We start from the raw sequence: 16,471 nt of genomic DNA, 5'->3' as shown, positions 1-16,471 counted from the left end.
CATTTATATTTTTCTTCACTGTAATTCATTTAAACTGAAATTCTGAATTTTGCAATGTTGTTACAATATTTGAGTTGTTAATTACACAATCAAGGAAATACAGACTTATATCATATCTAATTACAGAAAAAGAACAGGAGGAATTGACACAGATACCGTTTCTTTGAACACCCATCTTCATAGATGGATGCATTCTTCTGCTGCAACACTGTGCTTCCTAGTCCTTCCATTGCACATGCTTGCGAACCCGGACTGTAAACTAGCACCATGGACAGCAGCTACTGGCTACCGGCACATACAACGATTTAGCGTTTCATTAGATTTGGGCTAACCCGGCTGGCAGAGCAATCATATGTGAGGCAGTCATGTATTTGAAAGTAAACTCGTATTAATAATGAGTGGCAGTGGTCGCTGCCGGAGGTGTGGTGAGGAGAGGGGTGGGGTGACAAGTGGGGAGGGATATTAAGAGATCTCCCTGGGGAGGAAGACGGATTGAAGTAAACATGTTCAACAATTGGAATGTCTTCAAATAGAGTGTACTAAAATAGAACAGATGGATAATCAGATCGCAACGGTCTCTTAAATGATCTAGCCTGCCACACTTCTCACAGGAGATAACTTTGATGCAGAGAGAATCCACACACTCAGCATCAGTAGCCTGTGAGGACACGCAGTGTTCGGCATCGTCATCTCTGTCTCTCTATTCTCTGAAAGTAGCGTTCATTCATGGCCTCAAGTAACTTCTACTAACGAGGAAAAAATGATGTTTTTTCTTATTCAACTCCAGTTGATTGGAAGCCCGCGGAGAATTCAGCTCAAGCCTCGAGGGCACTTGGACGCTCGCAGCTGAGCCGGTAGTCACCGCGCGCCTAATGGGAGACATGCACCAGGATCATTCGTTATTTGGATTTTGTGAAATTTCCAATTCTGTCATTTATCAGTTAGGCTATACCGATATTTTGGGTTCTCCTGCTCCTGGTTGCTAAAGTAGGCTACACAGTGACAATGCACTTTTGGTCCTGATGCAGAACACCACGTCAATATTCTAGGAAAGGAACATTTGAAACTGAACCTGTTGTCAATGTTGATTTATTAGATCACGAGGTGGTTCTTCGAGTCACGGTTTTGATCACGAGGTGGTTCTTCGAGTCACGGTTTTGGGATAGTTTTATCTTTACAGTAAAGCATGGCAATATGATCCGATATAAGGACAGGAATCTGTAGTAAATAATTGCGCAATGGACAAGAATTATGCTGTGCACAGTGTTACATCTCTGTTTGGTTCAATGTGTTGATCATTGCCTGGGTTCAGATCCCCACAGCGCGAATCAATTGAGTGAGTCGCCTTTTTTTTCTCCCGGATCCTCAGTTGTGTTGCTCTCCTCATTTACCTATTTGTCTTATCGACGACTCAACACAGCACATTGTGAATCAAATGGAAATAACTTCGAGCGATGTCTTCTATTTCTGAGCTGTATTTCTGGATTCCACACAGTCAATTGATTATGTGCGAATGGGGGGATGGTTCGTTGTTAAAAATAGCCTGCCACTTGAGGATGAGGTGCCGAAATGAACAGGTTGCTGCTTACTGAAACTTACTGGGAGCAAATGCGAAAAGATGCTTCACCCTCATCTGACCTCTCGTGGATTTGTTCACTTCTCTTTAAATCTTCCAGGAATGCATGATACACAACCTGAAAATACCGCATCAAACATTTACAGATTCACAACGAAAATAACCGATCATTCATTTGCCATATGTGTTTCATTGAATTCGTTATAAAAACGTTGACTCTTGGATAAGAAGACAACAGAGGAATCTAGCAGCTGCTTGTTGATGGCACTACGCGCCGGGAGGACTTGGTTTGGGCAGGTTTTGCGCAGAGTTTCTAGGCTGCAGGGCTCGTGGTCCCGGCGATCGAGCAGTCTCCTGTGTCTCTCTGCGAACCCGGAGCAGGATCTGGGGACCTGTTACAGGGATCACACACATAGCAGTCTCCACTACTGCTCCTCCGTCCAGCGCACCCACCGTCACCAACACGCGCCAGTCTGTCCCTCCTCTTCCAGCCGCTGCCAACGCTTTCCCGATTGCTGCGCAGCCTTCCCGGGGGATACGAGGGGACATGAGCCCCTCACTCGCCGGTTCCTGGTGGTCATGAAGCGGCAGAACGTGCGGACCTTGTCCCTGATCATCTGCACGTTCACATACCTGCTGGTCGGGGCCGCGGTGTTCGATGCCCTGGAGTCAGATTTCGAGATGCGGGAGAAAGAACAGCTGGAGGCAGAGGAGAAGCGTCTCCAAGGGAAATATAACATTAGCGAGGACGACTACCGCAAACTGGAGACCATCATTATGGAGGCCGAGCCCCACAGGGCTGGGGTTCAGTGGAAATTTGCTGGATCTTTTTACTTTGCCATCACAGTCATCACCACCATAGGTGAGTCTGCAGTCTACACTCCATGGAGGTTTAATTGCGTAACAGCATTACGCACAACCACTGTGTCAAGATAATGCTAGTTATGCGGTGATATACAGTCTATAGCCTAATCACAGTCAGGGTCGTGGCGGTGGGTGGAGAAAAGGCTCCATTTTAAATAGCTACATAACTTATAACCACTATACAGCACAAGGAATTAAAGTCAACACAGCATTGTGCAGACAAGTGTTTCACTAAACTTAGTCCAGCAACATGTAGTCAGTCTATACCCACTACCCACTATTAACCCTTAAAACCTATTCATTATGCAACATATATTGTTTTAGAAAAGTAGGTCAAATGTCGTTTTAGCTAAATAACTCTGGTATGTTAACAGGCGAAACAGAATGATGATGCAATAACAGTAAAATGCCACCTGTGCATGGCAATATTTCTGCACATCAACTTTATAGATAATAAAAACATATTTACTACCATCAGTAGCATCGAAATAATGCGTCTGCATAGATAAACGGACAATTTCCGTTATACATTTCAGCAGATAATCAATTTAATCAGAAAGGATCAGTAGCCTACACAAAAAATTTGACCTATAGGTTACTGTATGCAATCATTCCCTCGAGTAGCACATTGCACCATCAGCCTATCACGCCACTGAGATAGGTTAGAACACATTTTTGGAAACCAAATAATGACAGGCCTACATGTCTAATAATTTCAACTGCACGACTTTTGCTGCATCTGCATTACCCCTGTAGAAGATAGGTTTGAGTCCTTTACATTTCCATCATGATTTAATGACAGATCAAGCAAGTGGTAGGTTACAAGATGTTGTGATTGATAAAGCGTCAACACAAAAAAAACTGTGGAGGCATCAATACGTTGACATTCACACTAAAAATTCGATATTAAACTGATTATGGCATTAGTCATGTTAACACCCTACTCTGTTTATTTTAATAGTCGGTGTAAGCACACACCGATAACACACCTGGTTTTCTGAGCAATCTTTCTACGCATGTGCAAGTGGATAGTTTTCACATACAAACTTTACATGTCCGAACTCAGAATCAAATAGTCTTCACAAAAATAATGGTCACTGTAGTAGAACGTTTATTTTGATTGGCGATTTTCTGCATTTCCCATCAGCCTGATTTCAGATGTGTCCATGTAAACATATTATTAGGGAAGTCGTTCTTCTTGCAAAGCATGTAAACGTATTAAAGTACTATTATATTAACCAGACTATCTACAACAATTGCATTATTGTGTGAACGTAACTTTATCTGAAGTTCATTCTGTCAGTTGTTGCTGCAGCTTGAACATGAGCTGAGCTGCTGAAAGGACAGATCCTCGAGCTCCTGCAGGCTGCGCTGCCTACAGCCACGTCACGAGGGAGGATCCGCAGATGGCCATGTACGAGCTGCCTGAATAAAACGCAGATAACCTTTTCTCAGCCAAATGATCAGGTCCTTCCTTTTCCTCCAACGAATTTTAGCCTGATGTCACTATATCCAATTTGATAGAAGTTAACAGATGTATATGCTCTAAGATATAGGTAAGGCCTACAAGTTTAGCACATAGCGAGCAGGCCTTTCTAATCGACCTGGAAGGATATTGACCTCATCCAGTCAGTAGAGGATGCCTGGTTATTCTTTAAAAGTGCTTTCCTCACCATCTTAAATAAGCATGCCCCATTCAAAAACATTTAGAACCAGGAACAGATATAGCCCTTGGTTCACTCCAGACCTGACTGTCCTTGACCAGCACAGAAACATCCTGTTTTTACTGCATTAGCATTGAATAGCCCCTGCGATATGCAACTTTTCAGGGAAGTTAGGAACCAATATACACAGGCAGTTAGGAAAGCAAAGGCTAGCTTTTTCAAACAGCAATTTGCATCCTGTAGCACAAACTCCCAAAAGTTCTGGGACACTGTAAAGTCCATGGAGAATACGAGCACCTCCTCCTCCCAGCTGCCCACTGCACTGAGGCTAGGAAACACTGTCACCACCGATAAATCCACGATAATTAAGAATTTCAATAAGCATTTTTCTACGGCTGGCCACGCTTTCCACCTGGCTACCCCTACCCCGGTCAACAGCCCTGCACCCCCCACAGCAACTTGCCAAAGCCTCCCCATTTCTTCTTCACCCAAATCCAGATAGCTGATGTTCTGAAAGAGCGGCAAAATCTGGGCCCGTACAAATCACCCGGGCTAGACAATCTGGACCCTCTCTTTCTAAAATGATCTGCCAAAATTGTTGTAACCCCTATTACTAGCCTGTTCAACCTCTCTTTCGTATCGTCTGAGATCCCCAAAGATTGGAAAGCTGCCGCGGTCATCCCCCTCTTTAAAGGGAGGGACACTCTAGACCCAAACTGATACAGACCTATATCTATCCTACCCTGCCTTTCAAAGGTCTTCGAAAGCCAAGATAACAAACAGATCACCGACCATTTCGAATCCCACCGTACCTTCTCCTCTATGCAATCTGGTTTCAGAGCTGGTCATGGGTGCACCTCAGCCATGCTCAAGGTCCTAAACGATATCATAACCGCCATCGATAAGAGACAATACTGTGCAGCTGTATTCATCAACCTGGCCAAGGCTTTCGACTCTGTCAATCACCACATTCTTATCGGCAGACTCAACAGCCTTGGTTTCTCAAATGACTGCCTCGCCTGGTTCACCAACTACTTCTCAAATAGAGTTCAGTGTGTCAAATCGGTGGGCCTGTTGTCCGGACCTTTGGCAGTCGTCTGGGGGTGCCACAGGGTTCAATTCTCGGGCCGACTCTCTTCTCTGTATACATCAATGATGTCGCTCTTGCTGCTGGTGATTCTCTGATCCACCTCTACGCAGACGACACCATTCTGTATACTTCTGGCCCTTCTTTGGACCCTGTGTTAATTTCACATGACTGCAGGGGCAGTATTGAGTAGCTTGGATGAAAGGTGCACAGAGGTGCCCAGAGTAAACGGCCTGCTCCTCAGCCATAGTTGCTAATATTTGCATATTATTATTAGTATTGGATAGAAAACACTCTGAAGTTTCTAAAACTGTTTGAATTATGTCTGTGAGTATAACAGAACTCATATGGCAGGCAAAAACCTGAGAAGTTCCACTTCCTGTTTGGATTTTTTCTGAGGGTGGCAGATTTTCAAACAAGCTCTGATTGAAATTCTCCAGCAAGATATTGATGAATTTTCACTTCCTACGGCTTCCACTAGATGTCAACAGTCAATAGAACTTTGTCTGATGACTCTAATGTGAAGGGGGGCCGAAGGAGACAGGAATTAGTCACCACTGCAATGAGCTGACCATGCTTTGACCACGCGCGTTCACGTGATAGGCAGCTCCGTTCCATCGCTCAACTGAAGTCAATCTAATTCTCCGGTTGGAACGTTATTCAAGATGTATGTTAACAACATTCTAAAGATTGGTTCAGTACATTGTTTGACATGTTTTTACTGACTGTTATGGAACTTTTGGACATTTCGTCACGTTATAGTGGACGCGCTTTGTGACGTTGGAAATGTTTACCAAACGTGCTAACCAAAGTAGCTAATTGGACATAAATAACGGACAATATTGAACAAATCAAGCATTTATTGTGGACCTGGGATTTCTAGGACTGTATTCTGATGAAGTTCATCAAAGGTAAGGAAACATTTATCGTGTATTTTCTGGTTTCTGTTGACTCCAACATGGCGGCTAATTTGGCTATTGTTCTGAGCGCCGTCTCAGATTATTGCATGGTTTGCTTTTTCCGTAAAGTTTTTTTAAAATCTGAATCGTTTTGTCACCAAATCCCCATATACTACCCACCACTGCGACCTGTATGCTCTCGTTGGCTGGCCCTCGCTTCATATTTGCCGCCAAACCCATTTGCTCCAGGTCATCTACAGTGGGGAGAACAAGTATTTGATACACTGCCGATTTTGCAGGTTTTCCTACTTACAAAGCATGTAGAGGTCTGTAGTTTTTATCATAGGTACACTTCAACTGTGAGAGACGGAATCTATAACAAAAATCCAGAAAATCACATTGTATGATTTTTAAGTAATTCATTTGCATTTTATTGCATGACATAAGTATTTGAACACCTACCAACCAGTAAGAATTCCGGCTCTCACAGACCTGTTAGTTTTTCTTTAAGAAGCCCTCCTGTTCTCCACCCATTATCTGTATAAAAGACACCTGTCCACACACTCAATCAAACAGACTCCAACCTCTCCACAATGGCCAAGACAAGAGAGCTGTGTAAGGACATCAGGGATAAAATTGTAGACCTGCACAAGGCTGGGATGGGACAGGACAATAGGCAAGCAGCTTGGTGAGAAGGCAACAACTGCTGGCGCAATTATTAGAAAATGGAAGAAGTTCAAGATGACGGTCAATCACCCTCGGTCTGTGGCTCCATGCAAGATCTCACCTCGTGGGGCATCAATGATCATGAGGAAGGTGAGGGATCAGCCCAGAACTACACGGCAGGACCTGGTCAATGACCTGAAGAGAGCTGGGACCACAGTCTCAAAGAAAACCATTAGTAACACACTACGCCGTCATGGATTAAAATCATGCAGCGCACGCAAGGTCCCCCTGCTCAAGCCAGCGCATGTCCAGGCCCGTCTGAAGTTTGCCAATGATCATCTGGATGATCCAGAGGAGGAATGGGAGGAGGTCATGTGGTCTGATGAGACAAAAATAGAGCTTTTTGGTCTAAACTCCACTCGCCGTGTTTGGAGGAAGAAGAAGGATGAGTACAATCCCAAGAACACCATCCCAACCGTGAAGCATGGAGGTGGAAACATCATTCTTTGGGGATGCTTTTCTGCAAACGGGACAGGACGACTGCACCGTATTGAGGGGAGGATGGATGGGGCCATGTATCGCGAGATCTTGGCCAACAACCTCCTTCCCTCAGTAAGAGCATTGAAGATGGGTCGTGGCTGGGTCTTCCAGCATGACAACGACCCGAAACACACAGCCAGGGCAACTAAGGAGTGGCTTTGTAAGAAGCATCTCAAGGTCCTGGAGTGGCCTAGCTAGTCTCCAGACCTGAACCCAATAGAAAATCTTTGGAGGGAGCTGAAAGTCCGTATTGACCAGCGACAGCCCCGAAACCTGAAGGATCTGGAGGTCTGTATGGAGGAGTGGGCCAAAATCCCTGCTGCAGTGTGTGCAAACCTGGTCAAGAACTACAGGAAACGTATGATCTCTGTAATTGCAAACAAAGGTTTCTGTACCAAATATTAAGTTCTGCTTTTCTGATGTATCAAATACTTATGTCATGCAATAAAATGCAAATTCATTACTTAAAAATCATACAATGTGATTTTCTGGATTTTTGTTTTAGATTCCATCTCTCACAGTTGAAGTGTACCTATGATAAAAAATACAGACCTCTACATGCTTTGTAAGTAGGAATACCTGCAAAATCAGCAGTGTTTCAAATACTTGTTCTCCCCACTGTATAAGTCTTTGATAGGTAAAGCCCCGCCTTGTCTCAGCTCACTGGACACCATAGCAGCACCCACCCGTAGCACGCGCTCCAGCAGGTATATTTCACTGGTCACCCCCAAAGCCAATTACTCCTTTGGCCGCCGTTCCTTCCAGTTCTCTGCTGCCAATGACTGGAACAAACTGCAAAAATCATTGAAGCTGGAGACTCATATCTCCCTCCCTAACTTTAAGCACTAGCTGTCAGAACAGCTCACAGATCACTGCACCTGTACATAGCTCATCTATAAATAGCCCATCCTACTACCTCATCCCAATACTGTTATTTATTTTATTTATTTTGCTCCTTTGCACCCCAGTATCTACTTGCACATTCATCTCCTGCACATCTATCACTCCATTGTTTAATTGCCATATTGTAATTATTTCGCCACTATGACCTATTTATCGCCTTACCTCCCTTATCCTACCTAATTTGCACACACTGTATATAGACCTTTTTCTATTGTATTTTTGACTGTATATTTATTGATTCCATGTGTAACTCTGTGTTGTTGTTTGTGACGCATGGCTTTGCTTTATCTTGGCCAGGTCGCAGTTGTAAATGACAACTTGTTCTCAACTAGCCTACCTGGTTAAATAAAGGTGAAATAAAGAAAATAAAACAAAACATATTCAGAGTAGTCTGGTTCCTTTTATGTACAGATTTGTATGGCCTATATTTACCTTAGGGCCTATAATGAACATGTTTGTTAGTTGATTGAAGTGGTATTGCCAACCTTAAAGTGAAAGGTTTAGCCTCCTTTGATCTTTGCCACAATATGGACATCTCTTTAAGCAGCTCTCATCCCCAAAACAATGGATTTTAAGGTGAATCAGCATTTCTATTAAACAAGACAAACTCATAATGGTTTTTGTAGAGGGCCAAGAAAAGACAGACAGTAGATTAGATAGCATTGTTTCTACACTGAGGGTAGGCCTACATTTTAACCTATTTTCATTTATTTGATTTGTTTACATTTATTTAAAGCAGTAACTCCCCTCAATGTATACTGATCATTTAATGATTCTAGGACCAAGAAAATATTTTCTAAATTGTTTCTGAAGTTTCATAATTGTATTTTCGTTAATGGGAAAATATGGTCATTTTTCCAAATTCCTGAAAAGTTTCTGTTTTGGAGAGAAGAGGTTTTCATCAGACAGAAATCAATATCAATAATTATTTTCCCCCAAACAATATTTGATTAAACTGTATCAAAGATCAGAGCAGGTGGGCTTTAGGCCTACATTAGGGAAAAGGGAGATCTAGTCAGTTGCGCAACGGATTGCATTCAACCGAAATGTGTCTTCTGCATTTAACCCAACCCCTCTGAAGCATAGAGGTGCGGGGGACACCATCTACGCTATGGACACCATCTACGTAGTATATTATTCAACACGGGCACTTAACGGTGCAAAGGGAACTAATGCACTAAGCACGTCTTCAGATAAGCCTAGCAAAACTTATTAACTGGCTACTGGAGAGTGTAAATTCAGGTAGTACCCTTTCATTGTACTTTATAAGTTACAGCAGCTAAAGAACATTCAGATGAATGGGCTTTAGAGTTGTATCTACATGTAGAATGAGCTGGTTAGATCTATTTGAATGTGAAACGATCCATTTAGAGTTTGGCCATATTTCCATTGTTGAATGTAAACCACAGGAAATTGGTGGCACCTTAATTGGTGAGGACGGGCTCTTGGTAATGGCTGGAGTGGAATAGGTGGAATGTTATCTTATTTACATGTGTTTGTTGGCACTCAAGGACATTCAGAGACTTGTCCCGAAGCCACGCTTTGTTGTCTTTGCTTAGGGTCGTTCTCCTGTTGGAAGGTGAACCTTCATCCCAGTCTGAGGTCCAGAGCTCTCTGGAGCAGGCTTTCATCAAGAATCTCTCTATACTTTGCTCTGTTCATCTTTCTCTCGATCTGACTAGTCTCCCAGTTCCTGCCTCTGAAAAACATCCCCACAGCATGATGCTGCCACCACCATGCATCACCGTAGGGATGGTGCCAGATTGCCTCCAGACGTGACACTTGGTGTTCAGGCCAAAGAGTTCAATCTTGGTTACATCAGACCAGATAATCTTGTTTCTCATGGTCTGAGTGCTTTAGGTGGGTTTTGTCGAACTCCAAGCGGGCTGTCAAGTGCCTTATTATAAAATAAATGTATTTTACCCCCAATTTTGATCTTGTCTCATCGCTGCAACTCCCCAACAGGAATTAAATTATTTTCTTTCCCTCATCGAGCTACACACAATACCACAAAATGACAAAGCAAAAACAGGTTTTTAGAAATTTTTGCAAATGTATTCAAAATAAAAAATGGAAATAATACATTTACATAAGTATTCAGACCCTTTACCTAGTACTTTGTTGAAGCATCTTTGGCAGCGATTTCAGCCTTGAGATTTCTTGGGTATGACACTACGAACTTGGCACACCTGTATTTGGAGAGTTTCTCCCATTCTTCTCTGCAGATCCTGTCAAGCTCTGTCAGGTTGGATGGGGAGCGTCGCTGCACAGCTATTTTCAAGTCTCTCCAGAGATGTTCGATCGAGTTCAAGTCTGGGCTCTGGTTGGGCCACTCAAGGACACTCAGAGACTTGTTCCGAAGTCACTCCTGAGGTGTCTTGGCTGTGTGCTTAGGGTCGTTCTCCTGTTGGAAGGTGAACCTTCACCTCAGTCTGAGGTCCTGAGCTCTCTGGAGCAGGCTTTCATCAATAATCTCTCTGTACTTTGCTCTGTTAATCTTTCCCTCAATCCTGCTTGTCTCCCAGTCCCTGCCGCTGAAAAACATCCCCACAGCATGATGCTGCCACCACCATGCTTCACCGTAGGGATGGTGCCAGGTTTCCTCCAGACGTGACGCTTGGCATTCAGGCCAAAGAGTTCAATCTTGGTTACATCAGACGAGAGAATCTTGTTTCTCATGATCTGAGAGTGCTTTAGGTGCCTTTTGGCAAACTCCAAGCGTGCCGTGTGCCTTATTCATTTTCTCCCCAATTTCGATCTTGTCTCATTGCTGCAACTCCCCAACGGGCTCGGGAGAGGTGAAGGTCGAGTCATGTGTCCTCCAAAACATGACCCACCTGACCGTGCTCCTTAACACCCGCCAGCTTAACCCGGAAGCCAGCTTCACCAATGTGTCGAATGAAACACCGTTCAACTGCCGACCGGGGTCAGCTTGCAGGCATCTGGCCCGCCAGAAGGAGTTGCTAGGGCGCGATGAGAAAAGTAAAGCCCCTCCGGCCAAACCCTACCCTAAGCCGGACGACGCTGAGCCAATTGTGCGCTGTCCCATTGGACTTGTGGCACAGCCCGGGAATGAACCCTGGTCTGTAGTAATGCCTCTAGCATTGCGATGCTGTGCCTTAGTCCGCTGCGCCACTCGGGAGGCCTGTCATGTGAGGAGTGGCTTCCGCCTGGCCACTCTACCATAAAGGTCTCATTGGTGGAGTGCTGCATAGATGGTTATCCTTCTGGAAGGTTATCCCATCTCCACAGAGGAACTCTGGAGCTCTGTCGGAGTGACCATCGGGTTCTTGGTCACCTCCCTGACCAAGTCCCTTCTCCCCCGATTGCTTAGTTTGGCCGGGCGGCCAACTCTAGGAAGAGTCTTGGTGCTTCCAAACTTCTTCCATTGATGAATGATGGAGGCCACTGTGTTTTTGGGGACCTTCAATGCTGCAGAGATGTTTTGCCTCGAAACAATCCTGTCTTGAAGCTCTACGGACAATTCCTTGGACCTCATGGCTTTGTTTTTGCTCTGACATGCACTGTCATCTGTGGGACCTTATATAGACAAGTGTGTGCCTTTCCAAATCATGTTCAATCAATTTAATTTACCACAGGTGGACTCCAGTCAAGTTCTAGAAACATCAAGGAGGATCAATGGAAACAGGATGCACGTGAGCTCTATTTCGAGTCTCATAGCAAAGGGTCTGAGTACTTATGTAAATAAGAAGAAATTTGTTAAATTCAAAAAAACTGTTTTCGCTTAATCATTATGGGTTAATGTGTGTAGATTGGTTGGGATAATTTTTTGATCAATTTTAGAATAAGGCTGTAGATTATGCAAAAGGGAAGGGGTCTGAATTCTTTCAGAATGCATTGTAAATACACAATGAGTAACGATAACATGGCTACATACATGGGGTGCCAGCACCGAGTCGATGTGCAGGGGTACGAGGTAATTGAGGTGCCTGGTATAGAGGTCCTGGATGGCAGGGAGCTCGGCCCTAGTTATGTACTGTGCCGTACGCACAAACCTCTGTAGCACCTTGCGGTCGGATGCCAAGCAGTTGCCACACCAAGCGGTGATGCAGCCAGTCATGATGCTCTCAATGCAGCTGCCAAATCTTTCCAGGCTCCTGAGGGGGAAGAGGCTGGAAAGATTCACGACTGCGTTGGTGTGTCTGGACCATGATAATTCCTTAGTGATGTGGACATGTGAAACATGGGACACGTTTAGAACCTAAATGTCAGTGTTTAAAACTTAACCATTAGCTATTTAGATTTGCCAGTAAGCATTCTCATCTTAACACAGGCGTTTAGAATGCAAGACTAAACATGACAGTCAGCTGTTTCCAGTCAGTTTCCAACCAGGAGAACACCTATATCTCCTTACTGTTCAGATTTTAAACACTAGTGTTTACTTTCCCATCGTGGAACACATTTAGTCATTAGAAATTGATGTGACTTTCCCTGTCTTTAATTTAGATGAGGGTTAGGAACGTCTGTCCCCTTACCTACGTTTCAGCACAACTGAACAGGACATTTGATTCAAGAAATCTTGGTGTTGCTGTTATTCGACCATGTTGACTTAATTTCCGTTAACTCTCTCAGAGTGAGAATATATGGGAAGGGCCTCATCATATTTCCCAGCATGATTTTTTTGCAGGTAGATTTTTAGAAAATGTTTCTTTGAATATCTGTTTCCTCATGCACATTGACTGATGAATTGATCTTATACTATACAGAGACAAATAACTTCTATTGTTCTAAACTAATCCAATCGGTAAGGGGTTGGATTTATTGCACCTGCTACTGAGATGGTTGTTCCAGTTTAGATGGTTTAGGTAGTCTTGTTTTTTAAGTCCTTCACCATAGCAGTCACTCGGTGCAGCTTGTGGTTGAAAAAATATTCTAATTGTTGGGTGTCCTCCCTCAAATCACTTCACAAACCAACGTATTGTGACTGGCACGTCTGATGTGGCCCATGAGCCAGGATTTTCAGACCACAATGTTGAGGATAACTAGGCCATCACTAAAGGCCTTATGAAATGTATAATACAGTATGTGGTTAGAAAAGGTTTACTTTTAATTGAAACACATTCACTTAGGCAGTCACTTTGTGAAGGCTTCAGGGATATCATTGAACGCAGCAATCTATTTCACTAACAAACACGGTCATGGGTGGGTCTCGCTCACATTCACTTGAAAGGCATGCTTGGAAATACGCAAACAACTTTACACCCTGTTAAAACAACATCCCCAGTTTTAGTGTTGAATAAACGTGTTCATGTGTTTAAAAAGTGTTCTGGTCTTTACAATCGAAACATTGTGACACGTTTTCATTGGAACTCTAAATACATTGGCGCGTTTAAAAAGTGTTACAGAAAAGTGTTTACTTATGTGTTCAGATCTTAAACACTTGGTTTTATCTAGATAGGTATGGAAACTCAAATTATATACAAGTGTTATTACATTGTAATGATTCTGTACGAGATACGTTCCATGAATAAAGAGTTCATATGGATGTAAGCCACAACGTAGCAGTTTTGACTAACTATTTGATTTTCCATAAAAACATTCTAGCCATCTGTTACATCACGTTCCAGGTCCAGTGAAACCTGTTCAAAGACACGCAACACAGCCGGCTGTACAGAGGCTAGAGAAAGCAGCTCCACTTGCTGATTCATTACAGATTATGTCATAACCCATGAGCCTTTCACAAAGTATGTTGTCGTACAATCCAGGAGAAATAGAAAATATTCCTGGGCAGCATTCCAAATGTGGAGGCGTGGTAAAATGAAGGTAACATAGCCTACAAACACCTACAAGCACGCATGTATTCACACACACACACGGACAGGCAGGCATTACCTATGGCCTAGGTAATGATAATGATTATACATAGGTCATGGTGACAATAACGCTGTAATGCATTTGGAGTAAAGCTGAAACAAATAACATTTAGTAAACCCTAGACCTTTAACGAGGTCCGGACGGCCACACTGATTTAAAATATATATTTCCTCGCGGCACATTTGTGGCCTGCTGGAGGTCATTTTGCAGGGCTCTGGCAGTGCTCCTCCTTGCACAAAGGCGGAGGTAGCGGTCCTGCTGCTGGGTTGTTGCCCTCCTACGGCCTACTCCACATCTCCTGATGTACTGGCCTGTCTCCTGGTAGTGCCTCCATGCTCTGGACACTACGCTGACAGACACAGCAAACCTTCTTGCCACAGCTCGCATTGATTTGCCATCCTGGATGAGCTGCACTACCTGAGCCACTATTTTTTTTTACTCGATCCAGCCGTTGACCTGATTGGACCCCCTCATGGGCTCCAGTGTCTCAGTGCAGACTGAGACATCCCATAGGGAAGTGAATGATAGGAGGAGCAGTGAGCCTCTCATGATAACAGAGAAGTCAACAGTATGAACACAATTTCCTTTTCTTAAAAAAAATGGAATTTGATAAAGGACCAGGGCCACTACAGGGAGAGTCTATATAACCTATAGATATAGTATTGTACACTGTGTTTTATAAGTGGGTCAGCCCATGGCTATGCATGGCTGTAGAGTGTATTGATGACTTGCCTTATAATGAGTTTACCTGACCTGGCTCATACTCAGCCCATGGCTCATGCGTTTCTGGTTTCCACAGATGGAGAAGGGGTTAGGAGCCAGTTATGTTTGAATAATACGAACATGTTTAAAATATTATCCAATGAATCAAAATCTTGCTATAGCCTATCTACATGAGCTGGATAGTTATGGAAATGATATTGTAGTTATTACATTATGATTACACTGTAAGAGACACGTTCCATATGAATAAAGAGTTTATGTGGCCACAGCGTAGCAGTTTTGCCTAACCATTTTTCCCCCATCAAAACATTCCGCAGGAGGATGAGTCACTTGACTTGACACTAACGGCTTGCCATGTGAGGGGTACACGTTACGAACGGTACACGTTATGTACACAAGGCTGATAATACTGTATCCATAGGCTGATAATATTGGCTGTAGTTGTTAGTGCTAGCTGGATAGACAGACATCAGAAGGGCAGAATGAACCGCGTGTGTGTGTGTGTGTGTGTGTGTGTGTGTGTGTGTGTGTGTGTGTGTGTGTGTGTGTGTGTGTGTGTGTGTGTGTGTGTGTGTGTGTGTGTGTGTGTGTGTGTGTGTGTGTGTAAAAACAATAGTTTAAAATAAATATTATTAAGTACCTGATTCCACAGCCTTTTTTTTTGTTTACTCAACTTTTCGGTCAAAGTGTTACCTGAATGTAACATTTTTAGTCGGCCCAACCTTAGCTCCAACATGAGGAAACGTAGACAAAAATTAAGTAAACTTTAGAAAAATTGTTTTCTCAATTCAAATAGAAATTATTATTTTTGGCGTTTTCCCAAAAAGGAGGCTGTGGAACTAGTTTCAAACACAGTGCTTTCAACGTACAACGTATTCAACATACATGATTACATTGTGCACATTCATGTTTATTTATACATTAATTAGTATTCAACATGTCAGCTCCTGGGATTTGAACTCACAACCTCTGGGTTCACAGCATTTCAATCTTCCTGCTACACAACTATGTCTGTGTCAATAACTGATTTCAATGGTATTGCTACACTTTGCACTTCAAAGTATACCTCTGCTATGTTAAAAGTACACTCAAGAAAAACTATTTTATTTATCATAGTGATTAAGGAGTAACATTAAAACAAAGAAATATGCCCCACCAACATTAGACAACTATACAGAAAAACCTCAAATTGATTAAATAAGTAAATCAAATCAATGATGAGAGAATAGTCAGATGAACTGGTATTTGACACAGACATGGTGGTGTAGCAGGAAGTTAAGAATCTCATGAAACAAGAGGTTGTGAGTTCAAATCCCAGGTGAGGACATGTTGAATAATAATTACTGTATAAATGAACATGTACAATGTGTGTCAAACATTGTATGTTACAATCTGTTTGTGTAACTAGATACAGTACGCAGCCTTTTTTTAGTTAAGATACCAAAAATAAAAATTGGGATTGAATGAACATATACAGTAAGACAAATTGAGAAAATAAATTATTTTAAGTGGACAGAATTGTTTCCTACATTTTCTCAAGTTGGAACCAACTAAAAATGTTAAGTTCAGGAAACACTTTGACCGTATATTTGAGTGAACAAAAAAAAGGCTGTGGAACCAGTTACTTAATTATAATGAGTTGAAACAACTAGATTTGTGGGTGTTTTTGTAACTGTGCCTGCACAGCATGTGTGAACTAAAAAAGTCGATATCC

General features: G+C 42.9%; 1 protein-coding gene across 1 annotated transcript in view; it reads left to right on the top strand.

The window, feature by feature from the left end:
• Positions 1–484: 484 nt before the first annotated feature.
• LOC129820012 (potassium channel subfamily K member 9-like) overlaps positions 485–16,471 on the top strand; it is a 45,181-nt gene continuing 29,194 nt past the window's right edge. Inside the window, exon 1 of the mRNA XM_055876801.1 lies at positions 485–2,438. Coding sequence (XP_055732776.1) covers positions 1,838–2,438 — 601 coding nt within the window. The 5' untranslated portion in view covers positions 485–1,837. The remainder of the gene's footprint in view (positions 2,439–16,471) is intronic.

Source organism: Salvelinus fontinalis, chromosome 22 (assembly GCF_029448725.1).
Source record: "Salvelinus fontinalis isolate EN_2023a chromosome 22, ASM2944872v1, whole genome shotgun sequence".
Lineage (NCBI taxonomy): Eukaryota > Metazoa > Chordata > Actinopteri > Salmoniformes > Salmonidae > Salvelinus > Salvelinus fontinalis.
Note: the sequence above shows the minus strand (reverse complement) of the source record. Positions and strands in the feature narration are given on the sequence as shown.